At 42.9% G+C, this 15454-nt stretch overlaps 2 protein-coding genes across 5 annotated transcripts; both read right to left on the minus strand.

Annotated features, from left to right (window-relative positions):
• Window positions 1-284: 284 nt before the first annotated feature.
• Window positions 285-4810, minus strand: LOC118363766 (uncharacterized protein C7orf57 homolog). Its single transcript, XM_035744977.1, has 8 exons — window positions 4715-4810; window positions 4327-4393; window positions 3696-3881; window positions 3132-3219; window positions 2705-2828; window positions 2244-2332; window positions 1907-2031; window positions 285-1588 (listed from the first exon to the last, which is right to left on the minus strand). Exons 1-8 carry the CDS (start codon window positions 4808-4810, stop codon window positions 1533-1535), a joined length of 831 nt encoding a protein of 276 aa, XP_035600870.1. The 3' UTR covers window positions 285-1532.
• Window positions 4811-5710: 900 nt separating this feature from the next.
• LOC118363768 (four and a half LIM domains protein 2-like) lies at window positions 5711-15212 on the minus strand. 4 transcript variants are annotated; one of them, XM_035744978.2, is made up of 6 exons: window positions 15058-15212; window positions 11699-11886; window positions 10397-10571; window positions 8164-8333; window positions 7410-7596; window positions 5711-6299 (listed from the first exon to the last, which is right to left on the minus strand). In XM_035744978.2, exons 2-6 carry the CDS (start codon window positions 11852-11854, stop codon window positions 6148-6150), a joined length of 840 nt encoding a protein of 279 aa, XP_035600871.1. In that variant the 5' UTR covers window positions 11855-11886; window positions 15058-15212; the 3' UTR covers window positions 5711-6147. The 4 variants fall into 4 exon arrangements, with proteins under 4 accessions (XP_035600871.1, XP_035600872.1, XP_052344571.1 ...); XM_035744979.2 differs by having other exon boundaries at window positions 14973-15136; XM_052488611.1 differs by lacking the exon at window positions 15058-15212 and adding an exon at window positions 14888-15033.
• Window positions 15213-15454: the final 242 nt, after the last annotated feature.

Consider the following 15454-nt stretch of genomic DNA (forward strand, 5'->3'; position numbering starts at 1 on the left):
TTTCACCTTACAAAATAATAGTTTAATCAACAGATATAGGACATTTAAAGTGGTGTTTTTTCCAAATATATATTGAATGAAATGAATATGCTATCATATTTTGTTGTAATGTAATAAGGCATATGAATGGAATGAATTTGATTGCATATTATTTCTGTTCTATAACCTGTAGGAAGCTATGTGATAGTTTTATACTGTACTTGTCAATAGGCATGATTATTAACACTAGTACTGTTCTGACAGTGTAGCTAATTACCACTTAAATCAAGAAAGAGCACGAGGGGTACATGCACATGCTAATTTATTTTAATGACATATTCACTCATCACTTTAAGAAAGATGTGAGAATAACACATTTGACTGTGTTAATAAAGTGGACCTATCCATCAATGAAAAACTAGGGAAGATTATTACTGTGTATATTTACTGTGCTAAGTGGAAAATGTCTCCAAGCCAGGTAGGGCTGGGCGATATAGCGTGAATACCCGGTCTGGATCAACATGTCATCTATCAAAAACATTTTGTTTTTTATTAAGTGCTAAATAACTGAACAGTTCAACACATTGGACTATTTCACTGTCAAATTTTGCCCTTAAGAATAAAACCGTAATGAAGAAAGCCTGTTAAAATAACTTGTTGCCATTCCAGTCTCATGCACTAATAATAAAACACATTTGGATCTTGTATTATTCAGAAACATAAAATACAGTCAAATAACACCGTGCCGTTGTAAACTATAGTGATATAGTTTTGGCCACATCGCCCAGCCCTACCTTCACGGCAAAGCAAAACCATTTTCACTTCAAAGCAAACAATATCATTGCACGATACAATTGCCACTATTCCCTAAATATGTAGAATGAATTGACACCGTTGTTAGAACATCACAAAAGGTTTCTATCTATCTATGGAATCAATGGCCACCGCCACTTCATAACACTGAACCATATCCTGGTATGAAATAGCATTCCAAACCATGTCTGCCTTCCCATGACAAGTCAATCACTTAGCACCCATGTCTCCATCTTTTTTTTGGCAGAGCTTTCCGATCCTACTCAACATGGGAGCTGAATAGCGTGAGCCAGGCCTTGTGAGTCTCCTTTGTGTGTCTGTACAGTAGGCCTTGTTCACAAACAATCTTCACAGCACCGAAACCATTTTTTTGACACCACAAATAGAAACTCCAGTGTACAGTACTGTTTCATAGTCACACAAATCATCTTCCAATGCAAGAACGATAATATAAACATGACAAGCATCAACAAGCTGCGTCGGTGGTCTGAGAACAACATTACACGGCGTAAAAAAAATAAAAAAAAAGACAAAATATATAAATAAATAAATGAACAGAGAAGGTAGCGTTGCATAATTACAAAACATAACAGTTGGGATGTACGGTAATGAGAGAAAGTGTGTCGCTCAGAGAGAGAGAGAGAGAGAGAGAGAGAACAGACCGTAGAGTGAATGGCATGTGTGGGTGTGTGTATCCACTGTTGTTTTCTACCCCAGATGGACCTCTTCTGTTCTCCTCCCTATTCCAGGTCTTCATCCTCAGGTGCGATGGTGCTCGTCTGTTCAGAGGTCACACCTGAAAGACAACACACACACACACACACACACACACACACACACACACACACACACACACACACACACACACACACAGGTTGGTGATATGTAATAATGGTAAACATTCAAAATGCATTAAATCCCGTAGTCAACCCATATGAGTCATGTTTGGCATTAGTCCAGAATTTCCATACGGTATGAAATAAACACTTTAATTGTTTGATTTAAAGGTTGTTTGATTTAGCAGAATAAACATATAGTGCTGCTGCTAATTCCTCCAAAATACATGTCGAGGAAAAGTCTGTCCGAGACCATAAGGCAAAGTCATTTGTCGTACTTGAGCAGTCATCCTCGTTGGTGGACTTCTTCTCATCCTCTATGTAGCCAAAGCTCAGCAGCTTGGACATGCTCACAGGAGCAGTTTTCTTCTCAACGGACCTGTCCATAGTAAAATCACTTTGACTGAGAGGTTGGAAATTCAATGGTGTTAGTGGTTATGTTGAATTTATAACTTCCAACATTACACAAATGATATACTACACCGCTTATAAAGGTTCTACAAACATATCGCATACTGATACACGCATATTTCAGCATGTTGGTATTATTAAGCGTGAAGTGAAATGGAATTCCAGAATGAATAGGAGATGTGGAATACAGAGGCAGGCACTCACGTCTTCTTGTATTTGTTGATCTCCATATAACCACCTTGGCTTAGAGACATGTTCTCCATTTGGCTGGACGCATCAGTGACTGTGGGGTTCTGCACACAAGAATACAAACCAGCTCAAACCAGTCGGTCAGGCCCAGTACAAGAATACACATTGTATGAAGTATACGAGCGCATGGAACACTTCTACCAATGAAATGGAGGACCGAGTAAATAAATGGGTGAAGATGTGACGACCACAGCAATCTGGTTGGCAGTCAAACAAATGAAATGATGTTACAGCGCACTGGTGAAAAACAAGGCAAAGAATTTCAACAGAAGTCAACCTCCCCAATCCCTTTCTGAACGCAACGACGGGGTCAACTCAAGAGATGAACTGAGGGAAAAAATAAAGGGAGGGGATGATGGTAAATGAGAACAACTGTGTCAGTGATGAGGGGGGTTTGTTGGGGCCATTGAATTCACCTTCTCTTTATAGCTATCACTCTCCCTTTCCCAGGCTGAAATATCATCAGTACCGAAGGGAGCAGCTAGAGGTTGCCTTTTGCCGTATCCTTGACAATCATCAGGGGATGCTGCTTTACTTCCGCTGTAAAGCACAAAACCATTGTAATACCCCTACATTGGCCACTGCTTTTGGCCAAGAGGCATCCATTTGAGAACCCTGGCTTGGACGACTAAAGGTACACCATCACCAAGAGTCAAGATGTAACTTCCCATTCTAAACATGACCTGTTTCATCTGTTTTCAAGACACATACAGACATGACATGATGCAGAACGTTTTCTTAGGCCTGGCATATTGTTCCGTGATCCCACTTTAGAAAATGAGACATTCCAATAATATTTTCATCAAACAGAGCCAACGAACCAACGGGGTTCGGGGTCCTTACCTCTGAGATTCAGCTGAGAACCAATCAGGCGAGTTGTAGGATTTATTAGGCCGAGCCTCCTCCTTGTTGTCCTCATGCCACAGTAAACCTGTGGAAGGACACATAGCACAAGGTACTTAAAAGTAGGAACATGACTAAACATGAATTCCTGTTTTTTGAAAAGCAGTCTTTTTTAATTTCCTCTGGGAGTTCAACGCCTCTCCCCTATTTGACCTAGATATTTTTGGGTGTATGTATTGATATGCAGGCTGCGCATGTCGTTCTGTCCTTGAGCCGTTTGTGTCTATTAATGTCATGAATTATGTCACGTTTCATGTTCTGTGTGAAACCCCAGGGAGAGTAGCTGCAACTTTCGCAACAGCTAATGGGGATCCTAATAATATACCAAATACCAAATGAGATGAGCATGATATATAGAGCAATTCACTATCATTTGAACTAGCTAATATTATTACAGCCACACTAATCTGTGTCCTATGAGGACATAGTAATGACCATGTACTGAAGTGTAAAGCGTGTATCTACTGTAAAGCAGCACAAAGTTATGACACAAAACATTGTTACCCTTCTGTCCTCCTCCTTTGGCAAGTTTGACATAGTCGGAGTCGGAGTCGAATATTCCCACACGCCTTCCACTGGTCCTGGCCTCAGGAGCACCCTCAGTGGCTTCCTGACACAGCCCGGGGATCTGGGAAGTGGGTCCCGTAACACCGTTGGCGGGGGCTTGGCCTGGATAGCCTGTCTTCACGCCTGTAATAAAATGATTCGGTTTTGAATGGGTGTTGTCACTTACAGGCAGATGACGCAACTGCCCTGGCTGGCTAGAGAATTCATGGCCTAGATGTAAAAGCTATATTGAGTGATATAGTGTAGCCTCCCTGTATGTAAGCATATGCAAGCCTCTGCTAAGGTCTCGAAATTTGCTGCAAGGGAGGTAGCTAGTGCACTTTCCCCTGCAACCCAAAGGTAACTGGTTCAAGCACCACCTCAGCCATTCCTCAATTGCTACATTTGGTGGAAGCAGAGGGATAAATCCACACTCTCTCGGATCTTTTTAGGAATACTCTGCTTCGAGGTCTGGCCCTTTATGGCACAGGAGAGTTTGCTTAAATGCAAGGATACTGAATTAGTTGGCTCAGATGTCCAGTTAACTAACTACAGCCAGAGGCTAAAATACGTTAGCAAGCTAGCTTACCACCAGGCTTGGTCCGTCTGTGGTTGGGAGCAGCACTCATTTTGGCTGATGATGATTCCAGAATTAGCTGACGGGGTAAAATAAAAAGACAAGAAAGTTGCAACGTCAGTGAAATATGCAAGATAAACTATGCTAACAGCTCTCACTATATGTAAACCACACGACAATCGTGTATCCCCGTTTCAGACACAGAGGGGAGAGGCACACACAACCTTTGTTCAATGCTAGTTAGTGGGATAGCATCCTTTTGCTAGCTAGCTAGCTAGCTTTACACAAAAGCCATCAAACGAGCACGACTGGCTAACAGGTTATCATGTCATGTTGGTAATCGCTCATAGAGTAATGCAATGTTCAGAGAGGAATTTTAGGTTTAGAAAAGCTATCTTACACAATGCGTGTGCCGGTGAGAGTGGAGACCTCGATATGGATGGTTAGCTAATGCGGTTAGCATTTCCTGCTGCACATTCCATGTACATCCGGTCATGTGGTTGTATTTATTATTTATAAAGAAAACACCCAAAACAGAAATATCCTACCAATATACATTACACATTTTCATACAATTATATATTACAGTTACAATAAACCAAAATGTATAAATAGATTGACTTAAATTAGGAGACGTTCGTGTCTTTTGGATTTGTAATACTGTAAATTATTAGAATGTTCATTTATTTTCATTTATTACAGAAAATTGTCATTTTATTCACTCAAAACCAGCGCCATACATCTGTACAGGACCATGGACAGCAACCCCGAACAAGCCACAGCGTCACCCTGAACCTTTTCAGAACCATGGATAGCTCATCCTACAACCCCACCAGAAATCACATCGTCCAGACCCAGACCAAGACATTTGAGAGATTGACGTACTGGAGGGAGAAATTTGTGATTTCCCCTTAGATAGGTCAGGCTGCAAAGTCAAAATGGACTATATTTTAAAAATTAATTCATTAAAGGTTAGGGTTAGACATTAGGGGTTAATTACTTTGTGGCTGTTACTTTGTGGCTGTGCCAGCTAGTGACCACTCTGCAGAGCTGCCTCCAGAACAAGATTCATTAAGAAAAAGGCTAACCTGCAGCCAAGACCAAGACAGATCCAGGCCCAGGCCCTCGACCTTAGGCACTAATGTTCACATCCCATACCTCCTTTATGTGTTTTTGAGTGTTCAAGACTCCAAGAGTTCATTCCCCCCCCAAGGGGTGTTTGTACCGCTGGATGGAGTCAGGGGTAAGCCATTCATGGGGGTTGTAGGTGTGCTTCCCAAATGCCACCCTCTTCCCTATATAGTGCACTACTTTTGACCAGAGCCCATTGGTTTTATTGTTGTCTTTACAGATTTGGAACAATATCAAATGTCAGAAAGATCAGTCTATCAATTAATTGCCTTTAAAATACTTTATTTCACATTTAGAGTGCAGGTACATGTCATGTTCTTGTTAGATTTCACTGCTATAATGAAAAGTACAACTCCTGTTATAGTTGTGTCACGGATGATTATCCTAACATATACAACACAATACAATAGTTAAACGTTTCAAATGGTAACAAACCACAGACAAAGTTGTTATTTTGTTTAAAATACATCAAAATTATATCTCTCTTTCTAAGAATCTAATGCAATTTGTGCTCAATTCATCAGACAACATACTGTATCAATCTGAGGCCGGTGCATGCAGAAAGCCCTTTGGGTTAGTCTGAAATGTATATTATTGAATAAATATATCATTCTAATAAATGAAACGTTAGTAGGAGTAGGCCTATATTCTCTTGCATCTTTGCCATCTCTGGCTTTGACGCTTCATCCTGGCACACAGCATTTAGACGTATTTGCCACACTCAGGACACATGATCTCATCGCGGGCCGTCAGAAAGCCTCTTCCCACCAGGGAGATGGAGCACTTCTTGCAGTTGAAGCAGTTGTTGTGCCACTGGCGCTCTTCAAACGAGATGTACTTGCTGCCACCCAGACCTGCACAAGCAAGACGAGACAGGCACAGAGAGGGAGGGATGGAGAAAGATGTGAGCGTGGGAACAATGTCCAGCGCATTTCCTTATAAATTACTCCGGATCACTAAATTAATAATACTCTAAAAGATAGTGAGTAAGTACATTTTTCTGGAAGGAATTCAAAACCCATGAGCTGAGTGCCATGGCTCTTTAACAACAGATAAATAGATCACCTGACTAGTTAATATGTAACCTCACTGTATAAGTAAGGAACCTTGAGTTGGGGTCATTACTACGGAATGATTTGAATAGGAGTGAATAGAAGTGGAGAGTATGGAGTGAAAGGATAAGGAACAAGAGTATTTCAGGCAGTTTTTTTTTGTCACATGGTAAGGAAAAAGTCCTGGTCCTAGTGACATTTTAACACAGAACACTTTGTGTGTCAGTAGGGTGTACAAAACCTTTCTAATATTGAGTTGCACCCCCTTTTGCCTTCAGAACAGCCTCAATTCCTCGGGGCATGGACTCTACAAGGTGTCATAATCGTTCCACAGGGATGCTGGCCCATGTTGACTCCAATGCTTCCCACAGTTGTATCACGTTGGCTGGATGTACTTTGGGTGGTGGACCATTCTTGATACACACAGGAAACTGTTGGGCGTGAAAACCCCAGCAGCGTTGCAGTTCATGACACACTCACACCTGGCACCTACCACCATACCCGTTTAAAGGCACTTAAATATTTTGTCTTGCCCATTCACCCTCTGAATGGCACACATACACAATCCATGTCTCAAGGGTTAATAATCCTTCTTTAATTTGTCTTCTCCCCTTCCTGAACACTGATTGAAGTGGCTTTAACAGGTGACACCAATAAGGGATCATAGCATTCGCCTGGATTCACCTGGTCAGTCTGTCAGGGAAAGAACAGGTGTTCCTAAAGTTTTGTCCACTCAGTGTATAGTTAACTAATCATAGAGGGGTAAATCCTAACTTCCATTTATGTTGAACTTAGTCTCCCATTGACATCCATGCATGACTAAGTGAATATTTCACTTAAGTGGATGCAACGATTGGCTCCAGAGACTACAGGTATGTCCAAGGATGAGGCAATGTGAGTGATCATACGTACCACTGATAGGGCTGGTGCAGGTGGCACACTTCTTGGCATACAGGTTGCAGAAGCAGTTCAGGCAGTAGGCAAAGTCGTCCCGAGAGGTGAACCGCTGGCCAGACAGCTGCTGCTTACAACCGGTGCACAGGAAGCAGTCCTTATGCCACGGCTGATCGCGATAGGTCACCCCGCCTGTGGTGATTGGCTACAGGAGACAGAAACAGGAAGTGACAAGTTCAACCACCAATCAATAATTAGGTAACATCAATACCTGTGAAGGTATTTGACCATGGGAAAAAGTAGTACTGCATAATGCAGGTTCAACTGAATTGAGGTGAACTTCTATTCATCACAATCTTTGTTTTGTGTGCACAAGGAACCAGTTTTAAATGCTGACAAATAATTTTAATAAATGTGAATCTGGAGAGGAGCAATCCATTTTAACACAGAACTCTCCAAAAGCATACACTCCATACACTCAAGTACACTCCATTTAAGCCCACCACAGTGGGTTATATAGGGCTCCCGAGTGGCACAGCAGTCTAAGGCACTATGTCTCAGTGCTAGAGGCGTCTCTACAGACACCCTGCTTCAAATCCAAACTGTGTCACAACCGGCTGTGATTGGGAGTCCCATAGGGCGGCGCACAATTGGCCCAAAGTCATCCGGTTTTGGCCAGTGTAGGTCATCATTGTAAATAAGAGTTTGTTCTTAACTGACTTGCCTAGTGAAATAAAGGTTCAATATAAATATATAAAACAGTATGTACTACCTTCTTGCATTGGATACACTGCATGGCAAACTGCTTCTCGTAACAGGGCACGCAGTAGTTACTGTTGTCCTTATGGATGAAGTTCTTGGTGCCGATTGGCTGCTGGCAGTGCTGGCAAGTAAAGCAGGTCTCATGCCAGCTGTTGCCCTTATGCTCCATCTTCTTGGAGCCTGCGAGAGAGAGAGAGAGAGAGAGAGAGAGAGAGAGACAGGGGAAGTGAGAGAGAGAAACAGTTGAAGTCTGAAGTTTACATACACCTTAGCCAAATACATTTAAACTCAGTTTTTCACAATTCCTGACATTTAATCCTAGTAAAAGTTCCCTGTCATAGGTCATTTAGGATCACCACTTTATTTTAAGAATGTGAAATGTCAGAATAATAGAAGAGAGAATGACTTATTTCAGCTTTTATTTATTTCATCACGTTCCCAGTGGGTCAGAAGTTTACATACACTCAATTCATATTTGGTAGCTTTTCCTTTAAATTGTTTAACTTGTGTCAAACGTTTCGGGTAGCCTTCCACAACCTTCCCAAAATAAGTTGGGTGAAAGTTTGGCCCATTCCTCCTGACAGAGCTGGTGTAACTGAGTCAGGTTTGTAGGCCTCCTTGCTCGCACACGCTTTTTCAGTTCTGCCCACAAATTTTTTATGGGATTGAGGTCAGGGCTTTGTGATGGCCACTCCAATACCTTGACTTTGTTGTCCTTAAGCCATTTTGCCACAACTTTGGAAGTATGCTTGGGGTCATTGTCCATTCGGAAGACCCATTTGCGACCAAGCTTTAACTTCCTGACTGATGTCTTGAGATGTTGCTTCAATATATCCACATAATTGTCTTACCTCATGATGCCATCTATTTTGTGAAGTCCACCAGTCCCTCCTGCAGCAAAGCACCCCCACAACATGATGCTGCCACTCCCATGCTTCATGGTTGGGATGGTGTTCTTCGGCTTGCAAGCCTCCCCCTTTTTCCTCAACATAACAATGGTCATTATGGGCCAAACAGTTCTATTTTTGTTTCATCAGACCAGAGGACATGTCTCCAAAAAGTACGATATTTGTCCCCATATGCAGTTGCAAACCGTAGTCTGGCTTTTTTTAATGGCGGTTTTGGAGCAGTGGCTTCTTCCTTGCTGAGCGGCCTTTCAGGTTATGTCAATATAGGACTCGTTTTACTGTGGATATAGAAACTTGTGTACTGGTTTCTTCTAGCATCTTCACAAGGTCATTTTCTGTTGTTCTGGGATTGATTTGCACTTTTTTCTCCAAAGTACGTTCATCTCCTGAGCAGTATAAAGGCTGTGTGGTCCCGTGGTGTTTATACTGTGTACTATTGTTTGTACAGATGAACGTGGCTTCCAAGGATGAACCAGACTTGTGGAGGTCTGCAATTTTTTTCCTGAGGTCTTGGCTGATTTCTTTTGGTTTTCCCATGATGTCAAGCAAAGAGGTACCGAGTTTGAAGGTAGGCCTTGAAATACATCCACAGGTACACCTCCAATTGACTCAAATGATGTCAATTAGCCTATCAGAAGCTTCTAAAGCCAAGACATAATTTTCTGGAATTTTCCAAGGTGTTTAAAAGGCAGTCAACTTCGTGTATGTAACTTCTGAACCAGTGGAATTGTGATACCGTGAATTATAAGTTAAATAATCTGTCTGTAAACAATTGTTGGAAAAATTATTTGTGTCATGCACAAAGTAGATGTCCTAACCCACTTGCCAAAACTATAGTTTGTTAACAAGAGTTTTGTGGTGTGGTTGAAAAACAAGTTTTAATGACTCCAACCAAAGTGTATGTAAACTTCTGACTTCAACTGTAGATATAATAATATAATTGAGATCAGAGAAACAGGAAAATCAGGTTACATAGGGACAGATCTTCCAGAGTGACACATTGAATAATGACACCAGTAGTGGTACGTGAGCTGGCTCCACCAAACTATGACAGACCATCCACTGTCCCGCTTGACTGCTGCAACGACATCATTCAACACAAACTCCTAACACATGTCCTAGGAGATGGAAACTTGGCATCCATGATTGCACCAAATAGACTTGCTAGTAGCCAAATCCTACTCAAACCTCAACTCAGTTTGATGTCTGGCAAATCTGTCAACTCTTTCCCCTTCAGTAGTTTCCTTACCAGTACCAGTAGATTGTGTACTGGCCAAATCCAACTGAGAGCCCATTCACTGACTCCCCCCTCTGTCAGGCCAGACATGTCCTTACCTGGCATGATGGTCTTCTTGCACTCGTGGCACTTGGAGGAGTACTCGTTGGAGTAGCACTCGGTGCAGAGCAGCTGGTCGTCCTTGGTGGAGAAGGGCTTGTCCACCAGGGAGCGACTACACTTGAAGCAGTGGAAGCAGTCGTCATGCCAGTGGCGGTCCTTGTAGGACAGGTCCTGAAGAAGGAGGATGGGACAGAGAGTCAGGGTCAGGTGTATCTCCATTCACCTCGTTGCCTCCTTTTCTGGGAAAATGGACATCAGCGTTTTTGACTGAATCTAAGGGCCACCAGTCTGTTAAGATTACCACACACTGTGTTCTAGTGATCTGCCATAGCAGTGACCTCAACTCAACTCCTATCTGCTGGAGGCGTGGTGACAATGGATGTGTGACAACATGTGCCTAATTAGCTACCAATTTAGATGAATGACTGAATAATGACTGACATGGGAGCAGGGGTGGCATTCACAGCTATGGGTTAGATAAACTGAAAGAGGCCTAGGACGGATGACTGACTAGCTGCTACAGGGGACAGGGACATTCGGCACAGATGAGCCCCCTCCAGGCCGATCCAGGGGGAGTGACAGTCATCTCATCTGTGACACTAATGACCATGTAAAGTGACAGAAATTGCTGGGGAAAAAACGCAAGGCAAGAATGCGAACTTGGAAGGCCACAAGTTCCAAGTTTGACGTTTTATTAGTCGTATGTACAGGATACACGTGGTGTTGACTGTCCAACCAAATGCTTACTTGCAGGTTCCTTCATGCAACAGCGACAAGAAATACTAAAAGATGGGAATACGAACATAAAGTAAATGGCAGTAGAATAGAATAAACATGATATAAGTACAAATCATGAAAGCACAATTTATAGTCCAATATTTACACGTGTATAATGGAAGGGGGGGATTGGGGGGGCAAGTGTTTAAATTGTGTAGTATTAAGCAGTCATAATGGGAGTCTGGTAGCAGCAGTTGTGATGTGTGTGTAGCTTGAACGTGTATGTGTGTGTGTATCTGTGTGGGTGCGTGTGTGCGTGAGTGAGTGCATGTGTGCTAAGATGCTGAGAGCCGGTGCATAGTGGTATGTCCTGTGTCCCTCCAGGTCAATGACTGTGGCTGGGTCTGGGGTATTTGTGTTTTAATTCCATCGACTCCTGTTCTAATTCCAGGTTCTGTTTAACACCTGGGTAATAGAAGTGAAGTGAATACTAGTAGGAAGGAATACAACCTATCGCGGTGTAGAGAATTTGGGTACTGGTAAACTCTACTGTACACCACCACGTTTAGTGGACCACCTACCCTGCTGCTGCAACCAATGGACTTCTTGCACTCTTCACAGGAGTTAGAGTACAGGTTCTCGTAGCACTTCACACAGTAGGGGTTCTCTTCCCTGAGCACATACTTCCTCCCAAACAGGGACTCCTTGCAGTAATGGCAGTCGTAGCGTTCTGCCATTTTGGATCAAATCTCTTCCTTTGCTCTCTTGCCTGTAAAAGAGGACATAAACATTTAGAGTCACCCAGTTTCTTCAACGGGAGACTGAGTGAAAATTTGACTTAAATTGAAGTTTTTGTTATGACATAATGAACTAGACTACGACATAGAAGGCTTACTAATGTCCTAACGTAGCTAAAAATAAAAGTATCTCTGTGGTTCAATCAATGGACCAGAATTCAAGTCACGATGAGACCTTGGAGAAGGAAGTCCGCGAGAGTAAATTGGTTACGCAATCAGCTGCTTTGGTGAGCTATCGCATCAGTTGAGGACACAGCTGTTCGCTTAATAAGAGCTTCACATTTAAAGTGGTGGAATGCTGTAATCAGCCAGAAATGTAAATAGTTCCCACACACGGGTTCAATGAAATGACGTTGAACCAACATGGAATAGACTGTGGCAGTCTAATCTGTGGCAGTCTGTGGTCCGGGGGAATTTTTAGTAAGTCTATTTCTATGGGGTAGACGCCACGGGAGGCTGGTAGCGCCTTAATTGGGGAGGATGGGCTTGTGGTATTGATTGGAGCAGAATAAGTGGAATGTTGTAAAATACACCAAATACATGGTTTGATGCCACTCCATTCGCTCCGTTCCAGTCATTATTATGAGCCGTCCTCCCCTCAGCGGCCTCCTGTGGTGGCCACCCAGGTGGTCCACAATACAACACTGCAGAGGAGCAGAGTTTGAAGGAATTGGCAATAAGGTATGCAAGTGATGCATTTAACTGCATATCTCTTTCTTATAATAGGAGACTTCATTCCACAGGTTATTTCTGGCAGAGGTTTACGACAGCAGTGGATATTTCTAGGCCTCTCTCACGTCTGTGCCTCCCCTGTCTTCCTCCTCTCTCTCCGTTTTGGAATGGACCCGGATGATCCACGATCTCAGGATGACAAGATGAAGTATTTGGCGCAGCTGTTGGCCGGGGGAAGGGAGGCGGTGTGCTGGCGTTGATGTCCATAACTCAATAAGAGGAGTTTGGCACAGAGCTAGACACCTCCTCCTCCTCCTCCACACACACCACAACACTCAACGTAACTCCTTCTCCTCCACACACACCACAAACCTCAACGCAACTCGTTCACCTCCACAAATGGAATTGAGTGATTTTGTGATCAAGATCGAAGTGATCCCGACTGTAAATAGAAACATGCACTTCACAATACTTAGGTTCCACAGTGATAGTTATGGTTGATTGGCGGGTTCATTTGATCTGTCAAGGACAACTGAAGAACTTTTGAAGTCTCAGGAAATAGGCCAATTCAATGAAACCTGCATTGCAGACCTCATTCACCAGCACATTGACATATCTAGAAAAATCTGAATAGTGTTGGGTATGAGACGCAGATAGATCTCTGTCATGACGTGTAGATACTTCCCATTTTCAGAATAAGACATGAGCCTAGTTGTGACACGCTGTCACATGCAGTAGCCTATAACAATCCAAATCTAATTTCAGTTGACTTCCTGTCCCATTGCCCTACCACAACAAAGACCTCAATTCATCCATTCCCAAATCAGAGTCAGGCTCAAAACCTCTGTCAGGTGTTAGTAGTAGTTTAGACCCTTTTACTAACAGTACATGGATTCATACAATAAGCCCAACGTGATCTCGTTTCCCCTCAATCTCCTGTCTAATTCAAGGTCTACAATGGATCTCTGTTATTGTAATTATACTGTTACAGACCAAACATTGGTCCCTTGACCACCATGTGTTGCTTTAGCCATAATCTCATTGCAGGGCCGTAGAGTCTTACAGGCCACACAAATTGTCACGACACTACCATGACACCATGGCAAATAAAAGATCATGATGAGTGACTCCAGGGCCCCTACCATGGATGGGCATTCCAAAAACGTGGCCCTTCAGGCAACTGCCCTGCCCACCCAAACCTCCATCTCATTTCATCCAGCCACACTGCACTGATTCCTGTATTCAGCCGCTCTTTGTTTTCGAAGACTACTTACTCTTCAGCGTTCGGTCCATCTTCAGCGTTCAGACACTCGAATGTACTTGTCCTCTTGCTCAGTTGTGCACCTAGTCTTTAGACTAGTTGAGTATCTGGAGCGTCAACATTTGTGGGTTCGATTACAGGCTCAAAATGTCCAGAAAAAAATAATTTTCTTCGGAAACTTCTTCTGAACCCACAAATACTGATGCTCCAGATACTCAACTAGTCTAAAGAAGGCCAGTTGTATTGCTTCTTTAATCAGCACAACCGTTTTCAGCTGTGCTAACATAATTGCAAGGGGGTTTTCTAATGATCAATTAGCCTTTTAAACACAAAGTGCCATTGGAACACAGGAGAGATGGTTGCTGATAATTGGGCCTCTATACTCCTATGTAGACGTTCCATTAAAAATCTGCCGTTTCCAGCTACGATAGTCATTTACAACATTAACAATGTCTACACTGTATTTCTGATCAATTTGATGTTATTTTAATGGACAAAGAAATGTGCTTTTCTTCCAAAAACAAGGACATTTCTAAGTGACCCCAAACTTTTGAACGGTAGTGTATATTCCACGTTGGTTCCAAGTAACTTCACTGAAATTACATGGAAACAACGTTGATTCAACCAGTGTGTGCCCAGTGGGTAGTTACTGATAGCTATTGATATCTGTATATATCAAAGCATTTGAAACTAATCTGAAACAAAATGTATCAAGCAAACATCAACCACCTAATTCCAAAATAAAAAGATGAGGGTTAGCTCTAAAGCATCGCAAAGTTTCACAAATCCAAAAAGCTCATTTGCTGCCAAAGAGAACAAGCTCTAGCCTGAAGAAAGAGTCTGCAGCTCAGCCTCAGCTGTGTGAGTGGCTGCAAGTTAGCAAGTGAGACGGAGAGCAGTGGAACAGACAGAAATCAACAAGCGGATGTCTAGAATAACCAAAGGAAGTGTAAAAAAGAGAGTAGACCAGTAGTCAGTTACCAGAACAGTCGACCAGAGCCAGAGTAGAGAGAGAAGTGTCCGGAGAAGTGTCCTCCTACCTGTGAGTGGGGCAGCCTCAGCCTGTGTGCCTCTTGCCAGAGGAGTCAGAGCAGACAGAGAGTTGAGAGAGAAGTGTCCTCCTACCTGTGAGTGGGGCAGCCTCAGCCTGTGTGCCTCTTGCCAGAGGAGTCAGAGCAGACAGAGAGTTGAGAGAGAAGTGTCCTCCTACCTGTGAGTGGGGCAGCCTCAGCCTGTGTGCCTCTTGCCAGAGGAGTCAGAGCAGACAGAGAGTTGAGAGAGAAGACCAGTCCTAGTCTCTGCTTGATTGGTTTAAGAGCAGCAGTACCCGGGGACTGGGCAGTGGGGTGACTGGGGTGGGCCGGACCACTTGATCTGAGGCTATAAATATAACGTAACTATTGAGCTACACTGGAGCCAGAACTTTACATCTCCCCACAATCTGACAAACAGTGGCCTTTTATGGCTTCACTGTATATTATAGAGAGAATACTGTCACACAGATACATAGGCCTGCTCACACAAGCACACATGTAGTCACAAATGCAAATGATTATACCTGATCTACCATCCCTCTCCATCCCATTGACAATTATTTGAGTTATTTA

The sequence above is a fragment of the Oncorhynchus keta genome, chromosome 30 (genome assembly GCF_023373465.1).
Source record: "Oncorhynchus keta strain PuntledgeMale-10-30-2019 chromosome 30, Oket_V2, whole genome shotgun sequence".
In the NCBI taxonomy this organism is placed as follows: Eukaryota; Metazoa; Chordata; class Actinopteri; order Salmoniformes; family Salmonidae; genus Oncorhynchus; species Oncorhynchus keta.

Coding starts and splice junctions, on each gene's coding strand:
- LOC118363766 (XM_035744977.1), bottom strand. CDS start 4,810: ATGACCGGATGTACATGGAATGTGCAGCAGGAAATGCTAACCGCATTA. Junction 3,882..4,326: donor CAGACGGACCAAGCCTGGTG/GTAAGCTAGCTT, acceptor ATTTTATTACAG/GCGTGAAGACAGGCTATCCA. Junction 1,589..1,906: donor CAACGAGGATGACTGCTCAA/GTACGACAAATG, acceptor GTTGTCTTTCAG/GTGTGACCTCTGAACAGACG.
- LOC118363768 (XM_035744978.2), bottom strand. CDS start 11,854: ATGGCAGAACGCTACGACTGCCATTACTGCAAGGAGTCCCTGTTTGGG. Junction 8,334..10,396: donor CAAGAAGACCATCATGCCAG/GTAAGGACATGT, acceptor TCTCTCTCGCAG/GCTCCAAGAAGATGGAGCAT. Junction 7,597..8,163: donor AGTGTATCCAATGCAAGAAG/GTAGTACATACT, acceptor TGTCTCCTGTAG/CCAATCACCACAGGCGGGGT.